Source organism: Salmo trutta, chromosome 9 (genome assembly GCF_901001165.1).
Source record: "Salmo trutta chromosome 9, fSalTru1.1, whole genome shotgun sequence".
Lineage (NCBI taxonomy): Eukaryota > Metazoa > Chordata > Actinopteri > Salmoniformes > Salmonidae > Salmo > Salmo trutta.
The window spans coordinates 24977884-25005703 of NC_042965.1; the positions used below are offsets into that span (position 1 = coordinate 24977884).

A 27820-nucleotide genomic window follows, 5' to 3' on the forward strand; every position below is an offset into this window, starting at 1 on the left:
CTAAAATGTCTTATTGAAAAACTCAAATTCAAATGAAGGCATGCAAAGGCAAAGCGGTTCTGTTTTGGTCCTTAGTGTAATACCACCTTAGCTTTAGAGGTTATAATAAGGTAAGAAACACAGCAAATTCCTCTAGGTATTTAAAATTATATCCATTTCATTTTGATTGTGATATTGTGGAATCTGGTTGGTTTCAATCCGTATCGCAGAATTATCACAGAAGATCTGCGTTATAGCTTGATTGAAATTTAAAGGCAATTTTCACGGTAAACTCTGCATATGTCGGCTCAATCGGAAATGCCCTTTACATTTTAACGCGGATCTTCTGCGATACGGATTGAATCCAGTCCTAAAACAGCATATGCTGAGGAGAGGACTGAGGCCTTCCGCACCTTACAGTACATATCTTATGCAGCACTTACTGTAGGTAAAAGCAGAGTCAAAACAGTCAATCTACCTTTACTGACAACACAGAGTCAAAACAGTCAATCTACCGTTACTGACAACACAGATTCAAAGGCATTGGGCGCAAAAAGCTAAATAACAAGCCATGTTTTCTTGTTGTTAGGGCAGACATTTGTGCAGACTCAGACTGTTCTCACATTATTACACTGTACAATCAAGACCCTGAAAACCTAGATGAGATGATGGATTCAAAAAGATATAATACATTGTAATGGTTTCAAAATGGTTGTTTTCATAAATGAATAGGCACATCTGCAAGGCAACAATAAAGAATTTAAAACACTAAAACAACTCCCAAAATGGCACCAAATATAACAGAATGTCAATGATTTAGAATTTTAGAACGATTGACAACAAAGGCCTCTGAAATGATTGGAACGTGTGTGGATGGAATGTTCCCCCAGGGTTCCCTCTCAGAACGTGGCTGATCTTTCTGGAACACAAACATCTGTGGTAGGAAACTGAGTTATGGTTGGGTCGGAAAGAGCTGTAATGAACCCAATGCGACCTCTTGCACCCACCCAATCCCTACAGTACTTTAATGTTGACACTGTAGCGCATTGGCTTACTATTTAGTACATAACACTGCACAGTATAACAGCAACGGTCTCAAACACAAAGACGCATTAGTCAACATTCAACGTTCAATAAATACATTGATAAAGACTCTGATCAATATATTATGAATCAGTATATTATTTACATTTTTTCTCTTCTCTTAGTCAGAATATATTACTCTATGCATACTTCTCACTTGAGGAAAACGCTGTTAGCCAGCCCAAAAGGGTGAGTTGTATTACAGTAGAACTGTAACAATAATTAGGTTTGTCACAATTTGGCAGCTTGCTACTGAAGGGCTTGGCATCTGGAACAGAGTAAAACAAACTCTGCAATTAAACATTTATTCTTATAATCATAAGTATTATCAAAATAAATGTGATATCACACTTAAAATTATTGCATTAAAGGCTTGGTCATAAATTATCAAAAGGAAAACCCTTTTCATTGGGTGGTATAAGTTTCAACTCATGTAGCTGTTACTGTTACTGTAGCTAGACCCTTAGGCCAAGGCAGAACCACTATGCTTTAACTCAGAATGATAGGGCACCCACTACAGAGTGGTAGTAGGCTCATTTGTCCGGTCACATCCTGTTTGGCCCAGAGAGGTCAGAGGCACCAGCTGCATCCCCTCACTCCGTCTTCCAGACGGTGTTGAGAACCTTGACCACCTCCTCATAGATGATGAAGACGATGGCCACATCCAGGCACACACGGCCCAGCCGAGGAACCGTCCCTTTATAAAACCTTGAGAACATAGAACAAGGAGAGAGTAGAACATAGAATTGCATATAGAACACATTATCTCTATGGAGTAGAACCTCAAGAATCCTTATGCTCCTGAAGGGTGTCATGAATAAAGTTTGATTGTATAGAAGAGTATAGTGGTGCACTTACGCTCGTACACCCTCGTGTCTCATGATCTTGACGGCACAGTCCAGTGTACTCTTATACTTATGAGCCTCCAGACCCTTAGAAAGAAAAAAACAGGGTTATATTTCTAACAGATTAAATCCTTTCAGATCTAAACAAGTGCCCATAGACGCTACCCTATACTGCACCTGCATCCTGGTCTTGATGACATCCAGTGGTGTGTTCCCGAACACACTGGCTGCTCCTGCAATGGCTCCAAACGTTCCCGTCACCACGGGGTTAATAGCCTTATTGGGGTTATCCCCTGGGAAAAGGAGACACAGACAGAATGCTGTTTAACACTTACCCAAGTGAGGTACTCTCTTTTGACGCTTGTCAAAGAGAGTACCTTTTTACAATTGACCACAAGAGGTCAGCATTTTCTGTGTGGTGTAGACCTGTACTCAAGCTTCCTGATGATGATGGCTCAGGGTGCTTTTGACCAAAGCCCTATATAGGGAACAGGATATCATCTGGCACGCAACTTTGAAGTCTCATACCTTTGTACCAGTTCCTGAGGGAGGTCATGACGTAGAATCGGATGGCTTGGTTGGAGCCCTGCTTCAGAACGGTGGCTGTCAGGCCCTGGTAGGTCCCCCTAATACCTTGGGGACAAAAGATTACCCTCTTTAAACAGTGATGTCAGTGTGAATCCACATGTAAGGCCTTTGTTGACCACTCCAGTTTAGGGTGGTAGGACCAGATTACCCTCCCTAAACCCTAACCTTACCATGGAGAAAAGCAAAGGTGACCTTAGATCAGTGGCTATGGGTAACTTCCCCCTACACCTTTCTTACCTTGGGTTCTGATGATCTCCCTGACTCCATGGTAGAAGCCTCTGTATTTGGGGTTGGCTGAAGACTGGTCGTGGATGAACTTAACCTTGAGAAAGAACACAGGGACAGTGTGATCGCCAAACACACACACACACACACACACTTTTATTAACAATCCCACGCCTGCTCCAGGAAAATAGCATTATCACTTTTTCCCCACTGTTCCTAATTATTTTATTATCAGTTTCTCAGAGCACTGAGAGCAGACTAGACAGCCTTGGGCTTTACTTCAGAGAATATCAAAGAGTACACTCCTTGAAGGATCGGGTCCACTCACCCTCACTCAGCTGTTGGATTAGACAGTTAACAAATCCAGAGACTGATTTGGGATCAGCTCTTTTTACCCATCTCCACATCTAAAACAGGTAGCCTAGCGGTTAGAGTGTTGGGCCAGTAACCATGGGTCGCTAGTTCAAATCCCCGAGCTGACAAGGTGAAAATATGTCGATGTGCCCTTGAGCAAGGCACTTAACCCAAATTTCTCCGAGTCGCCTCTGATAATGCCAGACCCTGGCCGTGACCTCAATCTCTGAGGGTATCTCAGGGAGAGTGGGATATGCAACAAAAAAAACATATCCAATTCACATGTGTGAAATAGGAAAAATATAAGCACCCACCAAATGATTATTAAATATTATTATCATCAGCTGAACAGCCAATCTGACCTCAGATCAGTGGGTAGGGGATATCAGTGACACTGAATCTGAGAGGAGAGGAGTGGAAGATAAAGACAAGAAAGAGGAGAGGGGGAGAAAGAGGTGGGCATGGAGGAGAGAAAGAGATACAGGAAAAGAAAGGGAGGAGGAGGAGAGCGATAGGAAGAGGAGAGGAGTATAGAGGAGAGGAAGGGGAGAGAGACAGGAAGAGGAGAGGAGGAGGAGAGCGATAGGAAGAGGAGAGGAGGAGGAGAGCGATAGGAAGAGGAGAGGAGTATAGAGGAGAGGAAGGGGGAGAGATGAGAAGATGAAGAGAGGAGGAGGAGAGTGATAAGAAGAGGAGAGAGGGGTATAGAGGAGAGGAAGGGGAGAGAGACAGGAAGAGGAGAGGAGGAGGAGGAGAGCGACAGGAAGAGGAGAGAGGGGTATAGAGGAGAGGAAGGGGAGAGAGACAGGAAGAGGAGAGGAGGAGAGTGACAGGAAGAGGAGAGAGGGGTATAGAGGAGAGACAGGAAGAGGAGAGAGGGGTATAGAGGAGAGGAAGGGGAGAGAGACAGGAAGAGGAGAGGGGGTATAGAGGAGAGGAAGGGGAGATAGACAGGAAGAGGAGAGGAGGAGGAGAGAGAGACAGAAAGATGAGAGGGGGGTAGATAGATGCTCTGTCTCAGACGTACCTTGACAGTCTCCATGGGGCAGACTATGACTACAGCCTCCATGACTCCAGCCCCCAGCCCACATAGCAGACCCCTGGTGCTGTTCAACTTCCCTGCCTCATCACGGGCATGGTTACTGAGATACTCAAACACACCAAACCTGAGGGAGGGGAGGAGAGAGAGAACAGGTTAATATACAGTCCATTCCAGTCAGTTTGACCAGTTCAATCAATGTGGTTGTTCTGAGTTAGAGTCATCAGTAACAAGCAGAGCTGCTGCTCAGGTTTGAGTGTGGTACAGTGATATCATGAAGAGGAGTTAGACTAATGTTAAAATTCAAGCCTATCTCTAAGAATATCAGACTAGAACCTAAATCTAAAATGTTTTTGAATCATATTAGAATCTCATTAGACTCTCAATAGAATCTCCCTCTAGCCTGCCTCCTCTTCAGCTGAGTGGCTGAGCTTGTTACCTAGGTGACAGTAAAACACAGAAACTGATACTGTATAACTGTGAAGATGAGGAAGGTCAGAGTTACTGATATCTCTGGATGAGCTACAGAAACAATGAAAAGTCTTCAAAGAGTTCTAACCCCACTGGACACCTTAGAGGAAGCCATTTTGGGTTTAATCAGTTAAACTACCGATGAGCAGAATTTCACACCAGTTTCCTCTAAGAGCCCCATAGTACAGAACCGCTTAGTAATCACAGTAGAAGTCTTGCCTCAGTCCTATGGAAGTGGATACATAGATACACCTCAAGGCAAGAGGCAAATGACTTCCTTCGATGCCCAGATGAAGTGAAACAAACTGCTAGTGAACTAGATTATTTTACTACCCAGCACAAGGCACTTCCATGTTAAAAAAATGTAGCAATAAAGTCTGATGCCTCAGCAAGCAACGGATGCCCAGCAACTGCAACCATGGAAGTGAGCTGAGAGTTCCGTTTCACCTCAGGAAGGTTTGTGTGTGTGTGTGTGTGTGTGTGTGTGTGTGTGTGTGTGTGTGTGTGTGTGTGTGTGTATTACACCAAGGACCAATAAATAACCACTTTGCCTTTGCATGCCTTTATTTTCAATTTGAGTTTTTCAATAAAACATTTTTAAAAAGTACTAGCTTGTGTGTGTGTGTGTGTGTGTGTGTGTGTGTGTGTGTGTGTGTGTGTGTGTGTGTGCGTGTGTGTGTATGAGTAATCAGTTAGGAGATGCTGTTCCATATAGTCCTTCACCGGGAAGGTTATTTATAGCAGGAATTGGATTGTGGTGATAGCAGGGACAAACTGAACATGGTGGAAGATAGGAGGAGTGGGGGAGGAGGAGGAGAGGGGGAAGAGGAGGAGAGGGAGAAGAAAGACACTTTGCCACTTAGTGTTGATTAACAGTTTGTTTTCATGTAGCCTGTTAAAGCAGTACACTCACAGAATGTGAACTACTGCAAGATCAGGTTGGTTTCACAAGGCTAGAGTCCATGCCTCTGACCTCTCCCCCGAGAGTGTCTGGTCTGAGCGATGTCTTCATGTCTGTCTCAGACATTGACGATCTGTCTCCATCTCTGGGTTTGTTTCGCTGTTCTATTTCCTCATCTCTTCTCCCTCTACCCCTCCTTTTGCTCTCACTATCTTTCTTTCTCTTTTTTCACCTCATATTTCTTTGTTCTTTAAAATTCAGCATATGTTTATCTGTCTCTACTCAAGACTCATGTTTGTTTTTTTGAGTGACAGCCGCTTCACGACTCACATACTCTCTCCGCCGTGCAGGAACACACACACTCTGACTGGCAAACAGAAGGCAATGATACCTTTATACCTTCAAAACAGGTGTCTCTCTTCTCCATCTCTCTTTCTATTTCTCTCCCTCTCTCATGGTCTCTCTCTTTCTCTCCCATCCACCTTACTTGGACTACAAGGAAGTGGCAAAATACTTTTTTGAACTACACTTTAGATTAGCCCATTAAAATGACTAAATGGACAAGAACTACCTCCTCTCTTTAGCCAATTCAAACGGAAGAGAAAAAAGTGTATTGTTACAACATGACGGATGACAGCTGGGCCTTCACCCATAGTCCAGGATAAGTCAGAGGCACTTTGGTTGTCACAGAGAACATGGAGAGTCTCCTAAAGCCCATCAGGGCTCTATCTGCAAGGTCAGTCGCTCTTTGCCAAGAGAATGGGGGCAGGAGGGAGGAGGCAGGTACATGGAGGGGGGGGGGGATGAAAGGACGGGAAAGAGGATGAGGAGGGGAGGCAGGTGGAGTTAGGTGGGTGGATGAAAAAGATCAGTCTCTCTACATTAAAGCCCTTGGCCTCTTTCTGCCCCCCCCCCCCACACACACACAGTACATAAAGGCAATCAGCTAATGGGATGGGGGAGATGCTAGGAAAGGGGAGAAAAGGATGGATTGGTAGGGGAAGGAGGGAAAGAGGGAGAGGTGGGGAGAAGACAGAGGATGAAAAATACCCCCCCCCCACACACACACACACACGGCTGTCAGACTGAGAGTGTAGACAGATGATGTGGCCTACTCTTGTTGCCCTGTCCACCTCTATGCCCTGTTTGCCTAATGTCCCCCTCCCCTATCTGACTGACTGACACACACTGACACACACACAAACACAAACACACACACACACACACACACACACACACATACATCCACAGGTTTTCCTCTCTGTATCTCCACTGAGACACTGAGTGGCAGCTCTGTCCAGTCTACAGACAGGCTCTGCCCTTTAAAGACACACACACACAGAAAGATGATAAATGCCCCAGTCTAAGACGTTCCTTCTGCCACACTACAGAGACCAGCGTGACATTTGAGCGATGCATTGTGGGTATGTGAGTGAGTGTGCATGTGTTTCTACATACCTGACAGCTGATTTGGGTATGGATCCGTAGAGCAGTGAGCTGAGTCCTCTATACAGTCCCCTCACCCCATGACCATGTACTGTCTGCTTCACACAATCACCTACACACACACACACACACACACACACACACACACAATTAACACACAACCTAAAATGAACATACAACCAGCTATAGACACACAGAGAGCATTAAAATCACATATTCATATTCACACACACGGAAAGACACAACCGTATGAAAACTCCTTGATAAGCATAAGCTAGCATGAGACAGAGACATCTGTCTGCAGGGCTCATTAAGATGGACTCAGATCCTCAGAGCTCCAGCCAAGAGAAACCAGACTGACACTGTGTGTGTGTGTGTGTGTGTCTGTTTACAGTCATACAAACAAGCACAGTGACAGCCTGCCAGAATCACTAATGCACCCGAGGATGATGGGTAATTTGATCATGAGAGAGAGAGAGAGAGAGAGAGAGAGAGAGAGAGAGAGAGAGAGAGAGAGAGAGAGAGAGAGAGAGAGAGAGGGAGATGAAGGTTGATTGGTTTGGTAAACACAATGACGACCTTGTATTAAAGGAGATGGGTAGGGTTAGGGTTAGGGCTAGGGTTAGGGTTAGGGTAAGGGTTAGGGTTAGGGTAAGGGTAAGGGTTAGGATTGTTGTTTCAAGTTGTATTAGTCGTATGCAGGGGCCCAACATTCACTAGGGACAGAGGGGACATGTCCCCCCCATTCTGAAATTGCATTTTTGTTCCACCCAGTTTTATCATTGGAATGTGATACAAAACGAGACAACCCTGTGCTTTAGGACCATGGGGACGCCTCCGAACGGTACGTAGGCTGTTTGGAGTGTTCATCAGACTGGATTTAAAAAAATGATATATACAGTACCAGTCAAAAGTTAGGAGACACCTACTCATTCAATGGTTTTTCTTTATTTTTACTATTTTCTACATGGTAAAATAATAGTGAAGACATCAAAACTATAAAATAACACATATGGAATCATATAGTAAGTAAAAAATGTGGACTCCTCAGACCAAAGGTCAGATTTCCACTGGTCTAATGTCCATTGCTCGTGTTTCTTGGCCCAAGCAAGTCTCATCTTATTGGTGTCCTTTAGTAAGGGTTTCTTTGCAGCAATTCGACCATGAAGGCCTGATTAACGCAGTCTCCTCTAAACAGTTGATGTTGAGATGTGTTTGTTACTTGAACTCGGTGAAGCATTTATTTGGGCTGCAATTTCTGAGGTGCAGTTAACTCTCATGAACGTATCCTCTGCAGCAGAGGTAACTCTGGGTCTTCCTTTCCTGTGGCGGTCCTCAGGAGAGCTTGTTTCATCTTAGCGCTTCATGGTTTTTGCGACTGCACTTGAAGAAACTTTCAAAGCTCTTGAAATGTTCCATACTGACTGACTTTTATGTCTTAAAGTAATGATGGACTGTCGTTTCTAGTTGCTTATTTTAGCTGTTCTTCACATAATATGAACTTGGTCTTTTACCAAATGGGGCTATCTTCTGTATACCCCCCTACCTTGTCACAACACAACTGATTGGCTCAAATGCATTAAGAAGGAAAGAAATTCCACAAATGTACTTTTAACAAGGTACATCTGTTAATTGAAATGCATTCCAGGTGATTACCTCATGAAGCTGGTTGAGAAAATGCCAAGAGTGTGCAAAGCTGTCATCAAGGCAACGGGTGGGTACTTTGAAGAATCTAAAATATAAAATATATTTTGATTTGTTTAACACTTTTTTGGTTAGTACATGATTCCATATGTGTTTTTTCATAGTTTTGATGTCTTCACTACTATTATACAATGTAGAAAATAGTACAAATAAAGAAAAACCCAGGAATGAGTAGGTCTGTCCAAACTTTGACTGGTACTGTATATACACCTCCAGGCACTAAATCTCAAATATAAAATACACTTTTTTGGTTACTACATGATTCCATATGTGTTATTTCATAGTTTTGATGTCTTCACTATTATTCTACAATGTAGAAAATAGTAAAATAAAGAAAAACCTTTGAATGAGTCGACATGTCCAAACTTTTGGCTGGTACTGTACATGGTCAACACTGTCCAACAAAATGCTTACTTGCAACAATGCAACAATAATACATATTAAAAGATAAGAATAGGAACATAAAGTAAATGTCTCAGTAGAATAGAACAAACATTTTAGCATCAGCATAATACAGGATTCAATAATTCAATTGTGCAGTATTTAGCAATTATAATAAGAGTCTGGTAGCAGCAGTTGTGATGTGTGTGTAGCATGTGATGTATGTGAATCAATGTATATACAAAAGCACAACTATGCAGATTGAGTCACTTGGCAAGAAGGAAGGGGGGAAGTCATGTGTGCTATTGTCAAATCCAATCAAATTTTATTGGGCACATACACATGGTTAGCAGATGTTAATGTGAGTGTAGCGAAATGTTTGTTGAGTGTAGCAAAATGCTTGTTATTGTTATGTTTGTTATTGTGTGTGTGTGTGTGTGTGTGTGTGTGTGTGTGCGCAGAGAATCAGAGCAGGTGGTCAGTCCAGTTCAAGTGTTCAGCAGTAGTCTGATGGCTTGTAGATATAAACTCTCTGAGCCTGTTATTATCAGACCTCATGCTCATATATCGTCTGTCCGATGGTAAGGGAGTGAACACCTCGTGGCTGGGGTGTGTGGGGTCCTTGATGATGCTGCTGGCCTTTCTCAGGCACCATTTAGAGTAGATGTCCTGGAGGGCCTTGCGGTCGTGGACGGAACAATTCCTGTACCAGGCCGTGATGCAACCGGTCAGGACGCTCTTAATGGACCAGGGGTGGTTTTCTTCAGTTGCCTTAGAAAGTAGAGACAAGAGTGGTGGTGTTGCTGGACCCTGTCAAGTCCTCGGTGGTGTGGACGCCGAAGAGCTTAAAACTGCTGACTCTCTCTACTGCAGTCCTGTTGATGTGGATTGGGTCATGTTCTCTCCTCTGCTTCCTGAAGTCAACAATCAACTCCTTTCTTTTGCTGACATTGAGGGAGAGGTTGTTGTCCTGGCACCACAATGCCAGTTCACTTACACACTCCTTATAGGCTGACTTGTCGATGTTAGTTATAGACCTACAACCGTGGTGTCGTCAGCAAACTTGATGAGGCTTCTGAATAGCTTCTACACCAAAGCCAAAAGACTCCTGAACATTTAGTCAAATGGCTACCCAGACTACTTGCATTGTGCCCCCCCCCCTTCTCCACACCACTGCCACTCTCTGTTGTCATCTACGCATAGTCACTTTAATAACTCTAACTACATGTTCATACTACCTCAACTAACCGGTGCCCCCGCACATTGACTCTGTACCGGCACCCCCCTGTATATATTGTTCTTTTTTACTGCTGCTCTTTAATTACTTGTTACTTTTATCTCTTATTCTTATCCATATTTTTTGAAACTGCACTGTTGGTTAGGGGCTCGTAAGTAAGCATTTCACTGTAAGGTCTACCTGCTGTATACGGCGCGTGTGACTAAGAAAATCTGATTTGGTTTGACTAACGATATATATTCCTCATTGTTGATGGATGAGTCCTGGGCGGATGAATCTTTGAACATATTCCAATCAGTATTCTCAAAACTGTCCTGCAGCATTGAGTCTGCCTCTGTCCACTATGCTCTGTGTTGGTGGCTCCCTATTGAATTGCTGCTTGTAGGCGGAGAGTAGGAACAGAAAGACGTGATCTGATTGACCGAAGTGGGGGCGGGGGATGACTTTGTATGTATCAGGGATCTTTGTATAGACTGCATTCAGAAGTATTCAGAACCCTTGACTTTTTCCACATTTTGTTACGTTACAGCCTTATTCTAAAATTGATTACATTGTTTTCTTCCCTCACCAATCTACACACAATACCCCATAATGACAAAGCAAAAACTGTTTAGACATCTTTGCAAATGTATTACAAATAAAAATATAACATTTATATAAATATTCAGACCCTTTACTCAGTACTTTGTTGAAGCACCTTTGCCAGCAATTACAGCCTTGAGTCTTGGGTATGACGCTACAAGCTTGGCACACCTGTATTTAGGGAGCTTCTCCCATTCTTCTCTGCAGATCCTCTCAAGCTCTGTCAGGTTGGATGGGGAGCATCGCTGCGCAGCTATTTTCAGGTCTCTCCAGAGATGTTAGATCGAGTTCAAGTCCGGCGTCTGGCTGGGCCACTCAAGGACTTGTCCTGAAGCCACTGCTGCGTTGTCTTGGCTGTGTGCTTAAGGTCGTTGTTCTGTTGGAAGGTAGACATTCACCCCAGTCTGAGATCCTGAGTGCTCTGGAGAAGGTTTTCATCAATCTCTCTACTTTGCTCCGTTCACCTTTCCCTCGATCCTGACTAATCTCCCAGTCCCTGCCGCTGAAAAATATCCCCACAGCATGATGCTGCCACCACCATGCTTCACCGTAGGGATGGTGCCAGGTTTCCTCCAGACGTGACGCTTGGCATTCAGGCCAAAGAGTTCCATCTTGGTTCCATCAGACCAGAAAATCTTGTTTCTCATGGTTTGAGAGTCTTTAGGTGCCTTTTGGCAAACTCCAAGCTGTCATGTGCCTTTCACTGAGGAGTGGCTTTCATCTTGCCACTCCACCATAAAGGCCTGATTGATGGAGTGCTGCAGAGATGGTTGTCCTTCTAGAAGATTCTCCCATCTCCACAGAGGAACTCTGGAGCTCTGTCAGAGTGACCATCGGGTTCTTGGTAACCTCCCTGACCAAGGCCCTTCTCCCCCAATTGCTCAGTTTGGCCGGGCGGCCAGCTCTAGGAAGAGTCTTGGTGGTTCCAAACTTCTTCCATTTAAGAATGATGGAGGCCACTGTATTCTTGGGGACCTTCAATGCTGCAGAAATGTTTTGGTACCCTTCCCCAGATCTGTGCCTTGACACAATCCTGTCTCGGAGCTCTATGGAGAATTCCTTCGACCTCATGGCTTGGTTTTTGTCATTATGGGGTATTGTGTGTAAATTGATGAGGAACACACACATACAAAAAAATGATTTCAGTAATTTTAGAATAAGGCTGTAACGTAACAAAATGTGGAAAAAGTCAAGGGGTCTGAATACTTTCCGAATGCACTGTACAGTCATGGCCAAAAGTTTTGAGAATGACACAAATATTAAGTCTGCTGCCTCAGTTTGTATGATGGCAATTTGCATATACTCCAGAATGTTATGAAGAGTGATCAGATGAATTGCAAAGTCCCTCTTTGCCATGCAAATTAACTGAATACCAAAAAAACATTTCCACCTCATTTCAAACCTGCCACAAAAGGACCAGCTGACATCATGTCAGTGAGTCTCTCGTTAACACAGGTGTGAGTGTTGAAGAGGACAAGGCTGGAGATCACTCTGTCATGCTGATTGAGTTTGAATAACAGACTGGAACCTTCAAAAGGAGGGTGGTGCATGGAATCATTGTTCTTCCTCTGTCAAGCATGGTTACCTGCAAGGAAACACGTGCCTTCATCATTGCTTTGCACAAAAAGGGCTTCACAGGCAAGGATATTGCTGCCAGTAAGATTGCACCTAAATCAACCATTTATTGGATCATCAAGAATTTCAAGGAGAGCGGGTCAATTGTTGTGAAGAAGGCTTCAGGGTGCCCAAGAAAGTCCAGCAAGTGCCAGCACCGTCTTCTAAAGTTGATTCAGCTGCGGGATCGGGGCACCACCAGTACAGAGGTTGCTCAGGAATGGCAGCAGGCAGGTGTGAGCGCATCTGCACGCACAGTGAGGCGAAGACTTTTGGAGGATGGCCTGGTGTCAAGAACAGCAGCAAAGAAGCCACTTCTCTCCAGGAAAAACATCAGGGACAGACTGATATTCTGCAAAAGGTACAGGGATTGGACTGCTGAGGACTGGGTTAAAGTCATTTTCTCTGATGAATCCCCTTTCCGATTGTTTGGGGCATCCGGAAAAAATATTGTCTGGAGAAGACAAGGTGAGCGCTACCATCAGTCCTGTGTCATGCCAACAGTAAAGCCTCCTGAGACCATTCATGTGTGGGGTTGCTTCTCAGCCAAGGGAGTGGTTTCACTCACAATTTTGCTTTTGCCTAAGAACACAGCCATGAATAAAGAATGGTAACTTCTCCCAACCATCCAGGAACAGTTTGGTGATGAACAATGCCTTTTCCAGCATGATGGAGCACCTTGCCATAAGACAAAAGTGATAACTAAGTGGCTCGGGAAACAAAACATCAATATTTTGGGTCCATGGCCAGGAAACTCCCCAGACCTTAATCCCATTGAGAACTTATCCTCAATCCTTATCTTCAATCCTCAAGAGGCGGGTGGACAAACAAAACCCCACAAATTCTGACAAACTCCAAGCATTGATTATGCAAGAATGGGCTGCCTTCAGTCAGGATGTGGCCCATAAGTTAATTGACAGCATGTCACAGCGGATTGCAGAGGTCTTGAAAAAGAAGGGTCAACACTGCAAATATTAACTCTTTGCATCAACTTCATGTAATTGTCAATAAAAGCCTTTGACACTTATGAAATGCTTGTAATTATACTTCAGTATTCCATAGTAACATCTGACAAAAATATCTAAAGACACTGAGGCAGCAGACTTTGTGAAAATTAATATTTGTGTCATTCTCAAAACTTTTTGCCACGACTGTATGTGTTGTAGGGTGGGAGGACACACACACACACACACACATACAGTCAGAAACTCACCAATGCCCCTGTATTTGGGAGGGTTGGCCTTCTCATCCAGCTGTAGCTGAGTCTTCACATACTCTGTAGGGAAGGTGATACAGATCTCTATACCCCCTGCTATACCACCTGTAGAAAACACAGAGAGCAGAGGTCAGATAAAGCTATACCACCTGTAGAAAACACAGAGAGCAGAGGTCAGATAAAGCTATACCACCTGTAGAATAGATAGCCTAATTTAGTTACTGTCAACCTGGCACTGCTAAGGATTCAGGGATGAACCAAACGTTGTAAATGTATTCAGAACCATATGTGCTTACTGTCATTACAGTTTGGTAAATTCCTTCGAACTGGGCTGAACAGAGAGCAATGGTCAGATAAAGCTTATCAACCAGAAGATTTATTTTGTGAATCTTCAGGTAGCTAGCCTTGGTACCAGACTGTTTCTGCTTTTAATAAAGTACACAATGACAGGCTGGCTGAAGCAGGCTTCACTTTGGGTGAAGTCATTATATCAAGATAAATAACAATAACCCTACAAATAGCTGTTATCCATAAACCTTAAAAGATCAGAGAGTGTGAGAGGAATGTTATGTGGAGATGCAGCCATTTTCTCTATGTATAAACGTGTAGCTGTTAGATCGAACAAACACACAAACAAACAAACAAATGAATGAATCGATGAATTAATAAATTATGTTGGATATCTCTATATTGTGGATGAATTCAGAAGATGGGGATGAGTGTCAAGAGCAGAACTATGCAGATGAGTCACTTGGGAAGATGAGTGAGAGTCAGGGAGAGAGGGAGGGAGGGAGGCAGGGAGAGAGGGAGGGAGGGAGGCAGGGAGGATGAGTACGAGTCAGGGAGAGAGGGAGGGAGGATGAGTGAGAGGCAGGGAGAGAGGGAGGATGAGTGAGAGGCAGGGAGAGAGGGAGGGAGGATGAGTGAGAGGCAGGGAGAGAGGGAGGATGAGTGAGAGGCAGGGAGGGAGGGAGGGCGAGGAGGCTGACATTAATTAAATGATCTGCTCTGCCCAGAGGGAGGGGCTCCCTTACACAGCCCAAGACCCTCCATTAGCTCAATAACACACAAACACTTTCCACACCTCCCTCCCTCCCTCCCTCACTCCCTCCCTCACTATCTAATCCCAGAGGCCCGCTCTGTATAAAGAAAAAACGGGAAGTATACAGATATGTCATCCAACTGTGTGACAGCTTGGCATCCATCCCTCTGCTGCCATTATTGTAGGCCAAGGCTCTCAATCTCTTCTCTACAGCACTTAGCATTTTATCATTCTGGAGGTGGTAGGAGATATATTTAACCTATGACACATACACTACATGTACAGTAGATATAGAACGATTTTAAGTGGTTGGTGGTCAATTACACATTGATATATGGTTGAGTGAGAGTATTCAGCAAAGCAAATTGCCCTAACAAGGCAAAGCCCTGTATACAGTAGCTGATACAAAATGCATTTGTATAGTATTTTCCACAGGCAAGATAAGGTTGTACAACAGTCTAGAAAGCTGAGTCATGATGCTGCATTATTTTTATTGCATTACAACCTGTAATTTAAAAGGATTTTTATTTGGATTTCATGTAATGAACATACACAAAATAGTCCAAATTGGTTAAGTGAATTGAAAAAAAGAACTTGTTTCAAAAAATTAAATAAAAAAAACAAAAACGGAAAAGTGTTGCGTATATATGTATTGACCCCCTTTGCTATGAAGCCCCTAAATAAGATCTGGTACAACCAATTACCTTCAGAAGTCACATAATAAGTTAAATAAAGTTCACCTGTGTGCAATCTAAGTGTCACATGATCTGTCACATGATATCAGTATATATACACAGCTGTTCTGAAAGTCCCCAGAGTCTGCAACACCACTAAGCAAGTGGCACCACCAAGCAAGCGGCACCATGAAGACCAAGGAGCTCTTCAAACAGGTGAGGGACAAAGTTGTGCAGAAGTACAGATCAGGGTTGGGTTATAAAAAAAATATCAGAAACTTTGAACATCCCACGGAGCACCATTAAATCCGTTATAAAAAAATGGAAAGAATATGGCACCACAACAAACCTGTCAAGAGATGGCTGCCCACCAAAACTCACAGACCAGGAAAGGACCACTTAGGACCACTTTAAGCCGTACACTCCACAGAGCTGGGCTTTACGAAAGAGTGGCCAGAAAAAAGCCATTGCTTAAAGAAAAAAACAAGCAAACACGTTTGGTGTTCGCCAAAAGGCATGTGAGAGACTCCCCAAACATATGGAAGAAGGTACTCTGGTCAAATGAGACTAAAACTTAGCTTTTTGGCCATCAAGGAAAACGTTATGTCTGGTACAAACCCAACACCTCTCATCACCCCGAGAACCCCATCCACACAGTGAAGCATGGTGGTGGCAGCATCATGCTGTGGGGATGTTTTTCCATCGGCAGAGACTGAGAAACTGGTCAGAATTGAAGGAATGATGGATGGCTCTAAATACAGGGAAATTCTTCAGGGAAACCTGTTTCAGTCTTCCAGAGATTTGAGACTGGGATGGAGGTTCACCTTCCAGCAGGACAATGACCCTAAGCATACTGCTAAAGCAACAATCGAGTGGTTTAAGGGGAAACATTTATGGCCTAGTCAAACTTGGAATGGCCTAGTCAAAGCCCAGACCTCAATCCAATTGAGAATCTGTGGTATGACTTAAAAATGGCTGTACACCAGCAGAATCCATCCAACTTAAAGGAGCTGGAGCAGTTCTGCCTTGAAGAATGGGCCAAAATCCCAGTGGCTAGATGTGCCAAGCTTATAGAGACATACCAAGAGACTTGCAGCTGTAATTGCTGCAAAAGGTGGCTCTACAAAATATTGACTTTGTGTGGGGGGGGGGGGGGGAATAGTTATGCACGCTCAAGTTCTGTTATTTAAAATCTTACTTCTTGTTTGTTTCACCAAAAATATTTTGCATCTTCAAAGTGGTAGGCATGTTGTGTAAATCAAATGATACAAACCCCACAAAAATCCATTTGAATTCTAGGTTGTAAGGCAACAAAATAAGAAAAATGCCAAGGGGGATGAATACTTTCATAAGCCACTGTACATACAAACAGCTTTAATTCCTGTAATCCCAGTGTTAAGTAAGGTTCAGCAGATCACATGAGATCTAATACATTTCTACTACACTACACTACACTAGCACACTGACCCAGTCTGGACAGGTCAGTACAGTGCATTCGGAAAGTATTCAGACCCATTGACTTTTTCCACATTTTGTTACGTTACAGGCTTATTCTAAAATGGATTCAATAAATATTTTCCTCATCAATCTGCACACAATACCCCATAATGACAAAGTGAAAACAGGCTTTTAGAAACAATTGCTAATTTATTCGAAATAAAAACAGAAAAAAAACGTATTTACATAAGTATTCAGACCCTTTGCTATGAGATTCGAAATTGAGCTCAGGTGCATCCTGTTTCCATTGATCATTTTTAAGATGTTTCTACAACTTGATTGGAGTCCACCTGTGGTAGATTCAATTGATTGGACATGATTTGGAAAGGCACATACCTGTCTATATAAGGTCCTACAGTTGACAGTGCATGTCAGTGTGAAATGGCTATGTGAAATGGCTAGTTAGTTAGTGGTGGTGCGCGCTAATAGCGTTTCATTCGGTGACGTCACTCGCTCTGAGACTTGAAGTAGGGTTTCCCCTTGCGTTGCAAGGGCCGCGGTGGGTATGGGTAACGATGGGTAACGATGCTTCGTGGGGTGTCAGTTGTTGATGTGTGCAAGGGTCCCTGGTTCGAGCCCGGGTTGGGGCGAAGAGAGGGACGGAACCTACACTGTTACATTGCAGCATCAAAGTCTCTGAAAGTCCTTGAGTGGCCCAGCCAGAGCCTGGACTTGAACCTGATCAAACATCTCTGGAGAGACCTGAAAATAGCTGAGCAGTGATGCTCCCCATCCAACCTGACAGAGCTTGAGAAGATCTGCAGATAAGAATGGGAGAAACTCCCCAAATATAGGTGTGCCAATCTTGTAGCGTCAAACCCAAGAAGACTTGAGGCTATAATTATAATTAATTGCTGCCAAAGGTGCTTCAACAAAATACTGAGTAAAGGGTCCGAATACCTATGTAAATGTGATATTTCAGTTTGTCATTATGGGGTATTGTGTGTAGATTGATAAAGAAAAAAAAACAATTTCATCCATTATAGAATAAGGCTGTCACGAAACAAAATGTGGAAAAAGTCAAGGGGTCTGAATACTTTCCGAATGCACTGTATGTCTACATTAGACTTCATGCCAGACAGAACTACAGCAGTTTTACACGTAAAGGCTATTGGGGAAGCAGTGTCTTCATCACAAACACATATGCATGCGCACTAACTCAGATTGTTAATTCTCATCAGACATGCAGGAACGTGTTTGCCATCACACACACACACACACACACACACACACACACACACACACACACACACACACACACACACCCCCTTAAATGACTCCAGTAGTACTGTACCACAGCTGAATGAGCAGACCTTTCATCTTGATCTATTCCTGAACCAGACACACAGAAAACAGAACATTCTCCTTCTCTCTCTCCATCAATATCCCCCCTCTCTCACCCTCCCTCTCTCATTCTCTCTCTCTGCCAGTTCCCCCCTCTCTCACCTTCCCTCTCTCTGCCAGGTCCCCCCTCTCTCTCACCCTCCCTCTCTCTGCCAGGTCCCCTCTCTCTCTCACCCTCCCTCTCTCCTCTCTCTCCGCCAGTCCCCCCACTCACCCTCTCTCTCTCTATATACACCTCTTCCCTAGGCTGTGCTCTCTCTCTTACCCTCCCTCCCTCTCTCCTTCTCTCTCTCTCTCTGCCAGTTCCCCCCTCTCTCTCACCCTCTTCCCTAGACTGTGCTCTCTCGCTACCTTTCTGTGTCAGTTCACAAAATCAATGTGTTTTCATATGACACTGACACTTGTCATTAGTGGGAATTGATGTACCTAGAAACCAGTTTACCATTTCCTACCCAGCAGTCACTGAGAAAGAGGCTCTGCAGGGACAGACAGAGGGGCTATCAAATACAGAGCATGCACAGCATGTAAACCAATCAGACAACTAGGATATACAGTTGAAGTTAACATACACTTAGGTTGGAGTCATTGAAACTCGTTTTTCAACCACTCCACAAATTTCTTGTTAACAAACTATTGTTTTGGCAAGTCGATTAGGACGTCTACTTTGTGCATGACACAAGTAATTTTTCAAACAATTGTTCACAGACAGATTATTTCACTTATAATTCACTGTATCACAATTCAAGTGGGTCAGAAGTTTACATACACTAAGTTGACTGTGCCTTAAACAGCTTGGAAAATTCCAGAAAATGATGTCATGGCTTTAGAAGCTTCTGATTGGCTAATTGACAGCATTTGAGTCAATTGGAGGTGTATCTGTGAATGTATTTCAAGGCCTACCTTCAAACTCAGTACCTCTTTGCTTGACATCATGGGAAAATCAAAAGAAATCAGCCAAATTGTAGACCACAAGTCTGGTTCATCATTTGGAGCAATTTCCAAATGCCTGAAGGTACCATGTTCATCTGTACAAACAATAGTACGCAAGTATAAACACCATGGGACCACGCAGGCGTCCTACCGCTCAGGAAGGAGACGCGTTCTGTCTCCTAGAGATTAACCTACTTTGGTGCGAAAAGTGCAAATCAATCCCAGAACAACAGCAAAGGACCTTGTGAAGATGCTGGAGGAAACAGGTACAAAAGTATCTATATCCACAGTAAACTGAGCCCTATATCGACATAACCTGAAAGGCTGCTCAGCAAGGAAGAAGCCACTGCTCCAAAACCGCCTTAAAAAAGCCAGACTACAGTTTGCAACTGCACATGGGAACAAAAGTCATACTTTTTGGAGAAATGTCCTCTGGTCTGATGAAACGAAAATAGAACTGTTTGGCCATAATGACCATCATTATATTTGGAGGAAAAAGGGGGAGGCTTGCAAGCCGAAGAACACCATCCCAACCGTGAAGTACGGAGGTGGCAGCATCATGTTGTGGGGGTTCTTTGCTGCAGGAGGGACTGGTGCACTTCACAAAATAGATGGCATCATGAGGGAGGATAATTATGTGGATATATTGAAGAAAGACATCAGTCAGGAAGTTAAAGCTTGGTCGCGAATGGGTCTTCCAAATGGACAATGACCCCAAGCATACTTCCAAAGTTGTGGCAAAATAGTTTAAGGACAACAAAGTCAAGGTATTGGAGTGGCCATCACAAAGCCCTGACCTCAATCATATAGAAAATCTGTGGGCAGAACTGAAAAAGCGTGTGCGAGCAAGGAGGCCTACAAACCTGACTCAGTTACACCAGCACCAGCTATTTTCGTCAGTACATTTTGATAGAGGAACTAGTGAGTGTAACGGCCGTCGTAGTGAATGGACCAAGGCGCAGCGGGTTGAGTGCTCATCTTTAACTTTTCTTGAACACTAAACAAAAAACCGAACGACAGCTTGACAGTTTTGCATGCTACACACACACAGCAATGCAAAATCAACTTCCCACAAAAGACAGGTGGAAAAAGGGCTACCTAAGTATGGCTCCCAATCAGCGACAACGATGTACAGCTGTCCCTGATTGAGAGCCATACCAGGCCAACACAAAGAAATACACAACATAGAATGGAACATAGAAATAGAAAATACAACAAAACCCCGAAACACACAAAACAAACACACCCCTGCCACGTCCTGACCAAACTACAATACCAAAATGACCCCTTTACTGGTCAGGACGTGACAGTGAGTTTATTTGCAGCAGTGTATTAAACACAAGGTAAGAGTGAAGGAGTGTATCACCTCATGTAGATAACACTTTCCTTAATAGATCCATACCAAACCCTGTCCACCCTTACCCTTAATATAACCCATCCACCATACAGGACACCAGAGTTACAGCAAACGTTTCTGTGTTTTAAAAGTCAACTCGGCGATCGCGTGATTGTTGACGACCGCAGGCTAGCACACTTGGCAAATGATGACACAGCCAAAATGAAAACAAAAAAAGCAAAAAAGGAGAAGAGAAAGGAAACAATGTGAACATTACCATCTCTCTCTCACACACACACACACCGCCCTCGCAAAGCAGATTTATAGTTTAATCAACAACCTTCAGACTTCACAGCTGGTTTCCTGCTTGCATCACAGCCACTCAGAGCAAACACACACACACACACACACACACCACTGAGGCTGATTGTCAGTCAAGAGCATGTACAGTGCCTTCAGAAAGTATTCATACCTCTTGGTTTATTCCACATTTTGTTGTGTTACAGCCTGAATTTAAAATGGATATATATATTTTTTTAAGTATCTCACCCATCTACACACAATACCCCATAATGACAAAGTGAAAAAATATTTTTTGAAATGTTTGCAAATGTATTGAAAATGAAATACAGAATTATCTAATTGACATAAGTATAACAACCTTTTGAATAAGTCAAAGGGGTATGAATACTTTCTAAAGGCACTGTATCACTGTGGACCTGGTTGAGTGGATAGGCTGCAGTCCAGCAGTAGACACACATCCCAGCCAAGCCACCCATAGGCACTTTTCACACCATTACACACTATTAGATCAAACATGGAGAGACAGAAAGAGAGAGAGAGAGAGCTGTAAGATATATATATATATAGATAGAGAGAGAGAGGAAGGAAGATGGAGAGAGAGATGGAGGCAGAGAAAGGGTTAGATTAAAATTAGGGAGAAAGGGGATAGCAACAGATGGAGAGCGATCAAGGGAGAAAGAGGGAGAAAATAAGTGCATTTATTGATTTATTATTTATTTATCCAGACATGTCAATTAAGAACAAATTCTTATTTACAAGGATGGCAAAGAGAGAGGGATATAGAGAAGAGAAGACCTTTGAAGTGCTATCTATCTGCCTGCTGTTGAGGTAACTCTAATGAGTGTTGGCCACATCTGCTCCTGATTAGAACTTCCAGTTTTTCACTGAGAAAAACAAACTTTCAAATCACCCAACCTGGCAACCAATAAACATAAACAAATCTGGCAACCCCACAGTTTATGGACATTTCATGGACCATAACATACAAGAACCAAAACACAAAAAATACTAAAGAGGGGGAAATAATTTGTACTTTAAATGTATTCTTATTTATCCAGACTAGTCACATTAAAATGAAATATGTTCTTCAACAACAGAGAGTGTGAGAGAGAGACAGATTAAACTACAAGTTTTTTTCAGGCCAACTCATACATTTAATCATATACATGTATGGACCAGAACACTATAATGTGCAAAAGCCAGGACAGCAAATTACCCGAAAACCCTCTCTATACCTTTAGTTATCCAGGCTCATCTCATTTATGGAAAATTTGTTTATCAGGGACCTGGTGTGAAGAGAGATGAGAATACAGGGGAGAGTGTAGAAAGATGATGCCGCATGTCCCTATTCCTCAACCCCAATGTAGACCGTAGCCAGAGGTCTTAACATCAAACATGATGTATTAATACAGTCTTAATATTTCTGTTTGCCTCGTCTGAAAGATGAAAGGAATTATTAATCTATCGTCTTCCTTTTTAGGCTTCGCCTGTTCAAAACACCGCTCCCAAACTCTACACTAATGTTTAATTACACATGTCTATTAATTTTACATGGAAAATCTTTTGAACTGCTTCTAACCCTCCAGTAGGCCGTTCCCTGCAGACTGGATGGACGGAGACTGATGTTGTTCTGGCAATGTTGTTGTGTTTTCCTAAAACAGTAAACAATTTGTCTCTCACGAGGATGAGTGGGATGTTGTTGTGTTTTCCTAAAACAGTAAACAGTTTGTCTCTCATGAGGATGAGTGGGATGTTGTTGTGTTTTCCTAAAACAGTAAACAGTTTGTCTCTCACGAGGATGAGTGGGATGTTGTTGTGTTTTCCTAAAACAGTAAACAGTTTGTCTCTCATGAGGATGAGTGGGATGTTGTTGTCACTTTCTTAGACAGCAATGAATACGTCTGTCAGGGAGAGAGCGAGAGAGGTGAAAGAGAAAAAAGAGGCAGGGAGAGAGCGAGAGAGGTGAAAGAGAAAAAAGAGGCAGGGAGAGAGCGAGAGAGGTGAAAGAGAAAAAAGAGGCAGGGAGAGAGCGAGAGAGGTGAAAGAGAAAAAAAGAGGCAGGGAGAGAGCGAGAGAGGTGAAAGAGAAAAAAGAGGCAGGGAGAGAGCGAGAGAGGTGAAAGAGAAAAAAGAGGCAGGGAGAGAGCGAGAGAGGTGAAAGAGAAAAAAAGAGGCAGGGAGAGAGCGAGAGAGGTGAAAGAGAAAAAAAGAGGCAGGGAGAGAGTGTGTATGTGTCTGACAGAAAGGACAACAGGGGTTTCATGATTTGACGACTTGCCCCCCAAGGCGCTGGTGGGTCATGAGTCGTAGATTCAGAGTGTATTGCCTAGTGCCTAGTGCATAGTGTGCAGAGTTCAGTCGGGTAGGAATGAGCAGGGAGTGAGTGCACACTTTGACAAGCCCTCCAAGTCTAAGAGGAGACAGCCACTCAAAGAATTAACTGGCTGCCCTGCGGCAAGAGTGAGAGTGAGAGTGAGAGTGAGAGAGAGAGAGAGAGAGAGAGAGTTACAAACACAGAGCAATAGAGTACTCTCTCAGACCTCACACACACGCACAGATGCACACGCACACAAACACACACCAACACACACACACATTGTATGACAATAAAAACCTCTAGTACAAAGGAACACATAAATACAAAGAAAATCAGGACCAGAAACCCATTTAAAACTCTCAGTCCCAGGCCAATCCTGTCTCATATCATAGCCTCCACCTCTCAACATCGGCCATCACCATTGGCTGCTGAGCCCAGGAGAGGGAGTATAAAGAGCTCATACACCCTTCATGTAGAAATGTGCCTCATTGCCATTGTCTGGGTTTGTAAGAGATGTAGGACTTTTCTTCCATTAAGCTACGACTCTCAATGTTCTGTCCAAAACCTTCCCCTCAGTGCCTCCAGGCCTATACAAGAGACTAACACACACACACACACACACACACACACACACACACACACACACACACACACACACACACACACACACACACACACACACACACACACACACACACACACACGGTTACTGTAAGGGTGAGACAGCACCATTAGCTAAGACTAAACAATGTTTCTTTTACAATGCCAGATGTCATCTAAGAAGACATGCTCTCTCTCCTCTCGCTCCCCCCTTAACCAACTCACTCCATCCAGTAGGCCATCATTGTAAATAAGAATTTGCTATTAACTGACTTGCCTAGTTAAATTAAGGTTAAAAACATTTTTAAAATCCTATCATCCCATCTTGCATTACATCAGTCCTAAAAGTTGAATATTTCTCACAAGCTAAGCTAGGTCCGTTATGGCACCAGACGCATGGAGTCATACTAGAGGCATCCAGGCTATGGTCTTTATCTACGGCCCTGAGTTCAAACAACCGAGTTTATGTCATTGGCACAGAAAGATAATGTCTTGCTGTGGTCCTAGGGCCAACAAGGATACTCTCAAGGATATGTACTTTGGGCCTCTGCCAGTTACTGAGAAAAGACTGCAGGCAAAGGAGAGAGGGCTCTAACAAGCAGCACACACACACACTCATTACCACTCCGAGTGCAGGGTTAAATAACCAGATAGAGCTGTGGTTCCATGTCTAGACACTGAGAGTGTTTGTCAGATTTATTAACTGTCAAACCAGGTGTCAGGAGGATTCTGTATCTGGGCGTAGTAAAGCATTGGCTTGGCTGTTGATTGAGTAATATCTCAGGTCAGAGTTATAGACACAAGAGCATTTTACCTGATCGCTTTTATCTCACTGAGTCATAGCGACTCATTCTCTGAGAGTAGATCAGTTCCTAGGGTACCACACTGTGATTTCAACACACACTCATATACTATACATACATACACAAGCCATTAATCAAAATAACTAAATATTCTTGGTCTCCCCCTAAATTTGCACCCATAGATTCAGACAGTAAGAAAAACAGAGAAAGAGAGAAATATATTCTATAGATAAGGAGTAATCAACTGGCTTTAAAGAGTGGAGTGTACAAGTGCACAAACAGGTTAAATAAGAGTTGGACTGACAGAGAGAAGAAAGATGGAGCCTGTTTTGGCTGTTAGCGTTCCCAGCCAGCTTGTCTGGTTAGTCTGGTTGAAAGGATAGGAAGGGAGGAAGGAGGCCAGGCAGGTTTCTCCAATCTAACATTTAGATGGACGGCCTCATTTAAATGTACCAATAGCTGAGAGGAGGAGAGTCCCGGTGAAAGTGTGTGTGAAATGGCACCATAGGCTGTTAGGATTGTGAAAGGATTTCTACAGAGAAAAAAAGGTTGCACAAACCTGCAGTAGCAAAGAGTACTGTATGAAACGGTGCATGCTGGTCGGTTTTATTGTTGCTCCACAGTTGGAACAATGTTACTACAGTACAAGGTCAGGGTCACGGTGGTCTCTTGTCAAGGCTGTAATCAATAGAGCGGTGCTAAATGCCTCTCCATGAGGGTGCCTCTCAAGGCCTCGAAATGCACCAGCCTGCCCTGCCTCACTCTAATCACACACAATGTGTGTGTGTATGTGTGTGTGTGTGGGGGGGGGGGTTAGGTCATGAGTTTCAAATGCAACCATGTTCAGTCTGAGGTTACTTTGACAAACCAATATGCGTAATATCCTATGGAAGAGTATGTTATAACTGCATACTGCAGCATTACTAAGAGTCTGTATGAGTTTGTATATTACTACTGCATTATTCAACCTAGTCCTCCATTATAACAGACCTGATTCTGCCCTTTTAGACATGCACTCATGCCACTGAGGAATATGTTTATTGTGAATCTCATGCTTTCTACATGTAGGCCTAGTGTATGGCAACTTTGTAATCAAACTACTGAAACCAAATGGCATATCAATGGTTTATGTATAGTACAAGCACAACCACAGATTACTGAAGCCTTAATTGAACTCAATAGCATTAGCGAAGGACAGCATCGCTCTCCTTCAGCATGGTCTACATTTAAATATATCCAGTGTGATGTGGTTGAAGGTAACTAGCAGTGATCACCAGACTAGATCAGAGTAACAGAATAATGTCAGTGCACTGATCCCACCGTAGCAGTTTGGGGCTACGGAGACAGACTATGCCAGCGAGGCAGGATAAAGACAAGTAGAAAACAGATTCTTTCATTCAGTGCTTGAGAATGTCTTAAGACCTCGCTCTACCAGTATCACTCACAGCAATGGAGGTTTCAGAGATGAAGGCTACTAGCCTACTACTACTAATAGGTAGATGTCTGAGCTACTTAATACTCATTTTAGAGACATTCTCCTGTTCAGTCCACAGTGCTTGGGTTTCTATATTTGATCCTCATCCAATGCTTGTTATGGTCTTTCTTCAGAGACAGAGGTGGTGGTTTTACTTCAAAGACATTCCAGTCCAATTTCAGGGTTATTCGTTTTAATTTCACTGTGTGGAGAGGGGGCAGTCCAGAGGAGAAACATGTCAGTTCAGAGAAGGATACACCCCAGAAAGATGACTGTGTCTGCTGCCTAAAAGAACAGGGCTGCAGAGTGGGGACTACATGCCTTGGCCTGCAAAGAGTCGACCTGTTCATTCCTCTGAACCAGATGGCGATGCAACAGATGCTCTTTGTCATCTCAGGTAAATTGCACAGTAACATGAATGAAGGATCTGTATATCCTAACATATGCAGGAGGTAAACATTTCAGCATTCCTTCTACTTGAGTAACTACATTCTGCCGCTAAGGGGGAAATGAGGGGTGTTGGCTTTGTGGTGTCCTTTCATAACCAGGCAGTTGTTTGCGATACAGTATTAGAAGGCTAATGTTACGACAGTCACTTACAGAAAAGATCATAAGATAATTTCATAATCATCCATTTTAAAGTATATTCGAAATCGTATTCATTACAATCTAAATAATATTAAGTGAATAATAATAATAATAATAATAATAACAAAGCCTTCAATTCAACAGTTCCATGTAGCCTACTAGTCTAAAAAGAGTTCCACTATTTTGTCAAGCGCTCTACAGGCAGCTAAGCAAATCGCCTCTTTATTGAAATGCAAACATACAGCGCATGTTAAACTGACAATAATAACACCGAAGACTAGCATATTCCAGCTTTTGTTGTGAATTAACTGTTGAACACAATACAACACATGACAGTGGACAGTTCTAACTTGTTCAAATGGACGCTCTCGCTTCCTGCACGGCTTCCAATGAAACACAATCAGTACATCATTTACAACCCCTGGCTGTCAAGGGAAAGTGACATGATCAGAAACAATGTTACTTTATTCAGAAACAATGTTACTTTATTCTACAGGCTAATGCTTTCTCTCCACGACGATGCGCTAAAGAGATACTTTAGTGTGTATCTCAAAAATGTTAAGTCATCTCTATTGGCAATAGGTGGTGTCTGAACAAAGGATGACAAAACTTACCTGCTAGAATTGCCTTCCCTGGGTGAGTTAATTTCGCTTTTCCTCCAGGTGCCGCCGCCGCCAGACACCTGGGTCTGTGAAAGAGGCTGGTGAATTTACTGTTTCCTTCCATTGTCAAGAAATAATTAAACCAATATCTATCTAGCTATAAACTAAGTCTACGAAAGTCCTTAAACTAGTTTCTAGTTGATATAACGTTCAGTGTATAGCATGGATATCATGTCAGACATCCGCTGTATGTGGACAGTAAGCTACTACACAGCGGGGAGAAAGCCTGTCTAACCCTGGAGCCGAGGGAGGACAGACGGGGCATTTTCTTTCCACACCAGGAGAAGGGCGGGGCTCTCTCTCTCTCTCTAGTCTAGGCGCGTCACATCCTTGTACGCGTCAACTCGCAAAAAGGAATACATTAGCAAAGCATACATTTCTCAGTTGAGCAAACAAACACACAGCGATGTAAATTAAAGTATCAGCCCCAGTAGAGAGCGTAATGTTGAAATAGCACCTTCCTCCATCCTGCTCCCATCAGAGCAAGAGAGAGCCGTGGTACAAAGGCGCTTCAGACCGAAAACACCATCAATCAAGGTGTGCCTCAGTGACATCCATCCCCCTTATAGGCTTCTTCCGTAAGACT

The 27820-nt window shown here is 43.3% G+C and overlaps 1 protein-coding gene across 1 annotated transcript; it reads right to left on the reverse strand.

Annotated features, from left to right (window-relative positions):
- Positions 1–439: 439 nt before the first annotated feature.
- LOC115200283 (tricarboxylate transport protein B, mitochondrial) lies at positions 440–27665 on the reverse strand. Its single transcript, XM_029763227.1, has 9 exons — positions 27187–27665; positions 13663–13770; positions 6944–7043; positions 4102–4240; positions 2733–2817; positions 2436–2540; positions 2085–2200; positions 1921–1994; positions 440–1770 (listed from the first exon to the last, which is right to left on the reverse strand). Exons 1-9 carry the CDS (start codon positions 27296–27298, stop codon positions 1656–1658), a joined length of 954 nt encoding a protein of 317 aa, XP_029619087.1. The 5' UTR covers positions 27299–27665; the 3' UTR covers positions 440–1655.
- Positions 27666–27820: the final 155 nt, after the last annotated feature.

What these genes read in the sequence shown, in the direction of transcription:
- LOC115200283 (XM_029763227.1), bottom strand. Translation starts at nt 27,298, where the DNA reads ATGGAAGGAAACAGTAAATTCACCAGCCTCTTTCACAGACCCAGGTGT. An exon ending in GGAGATCATCAGAACCCAAG is followed by an intron (nt 2,541 to 2,732) that starts GTAAGAAAGGTG and finishes TTTGTCCCCAAG; the next exon opens with GTATTAGGGGGACCTACCAG. An exon ending in CCTCAGGAACTGGTACAAAG is followed by an intron (nt 2,201 to 2,435) that starts GTATGAGACTTC and finishes TCCTTTTCCCAG; the next exon opens with GGGATAACCCCAATAAGGCT.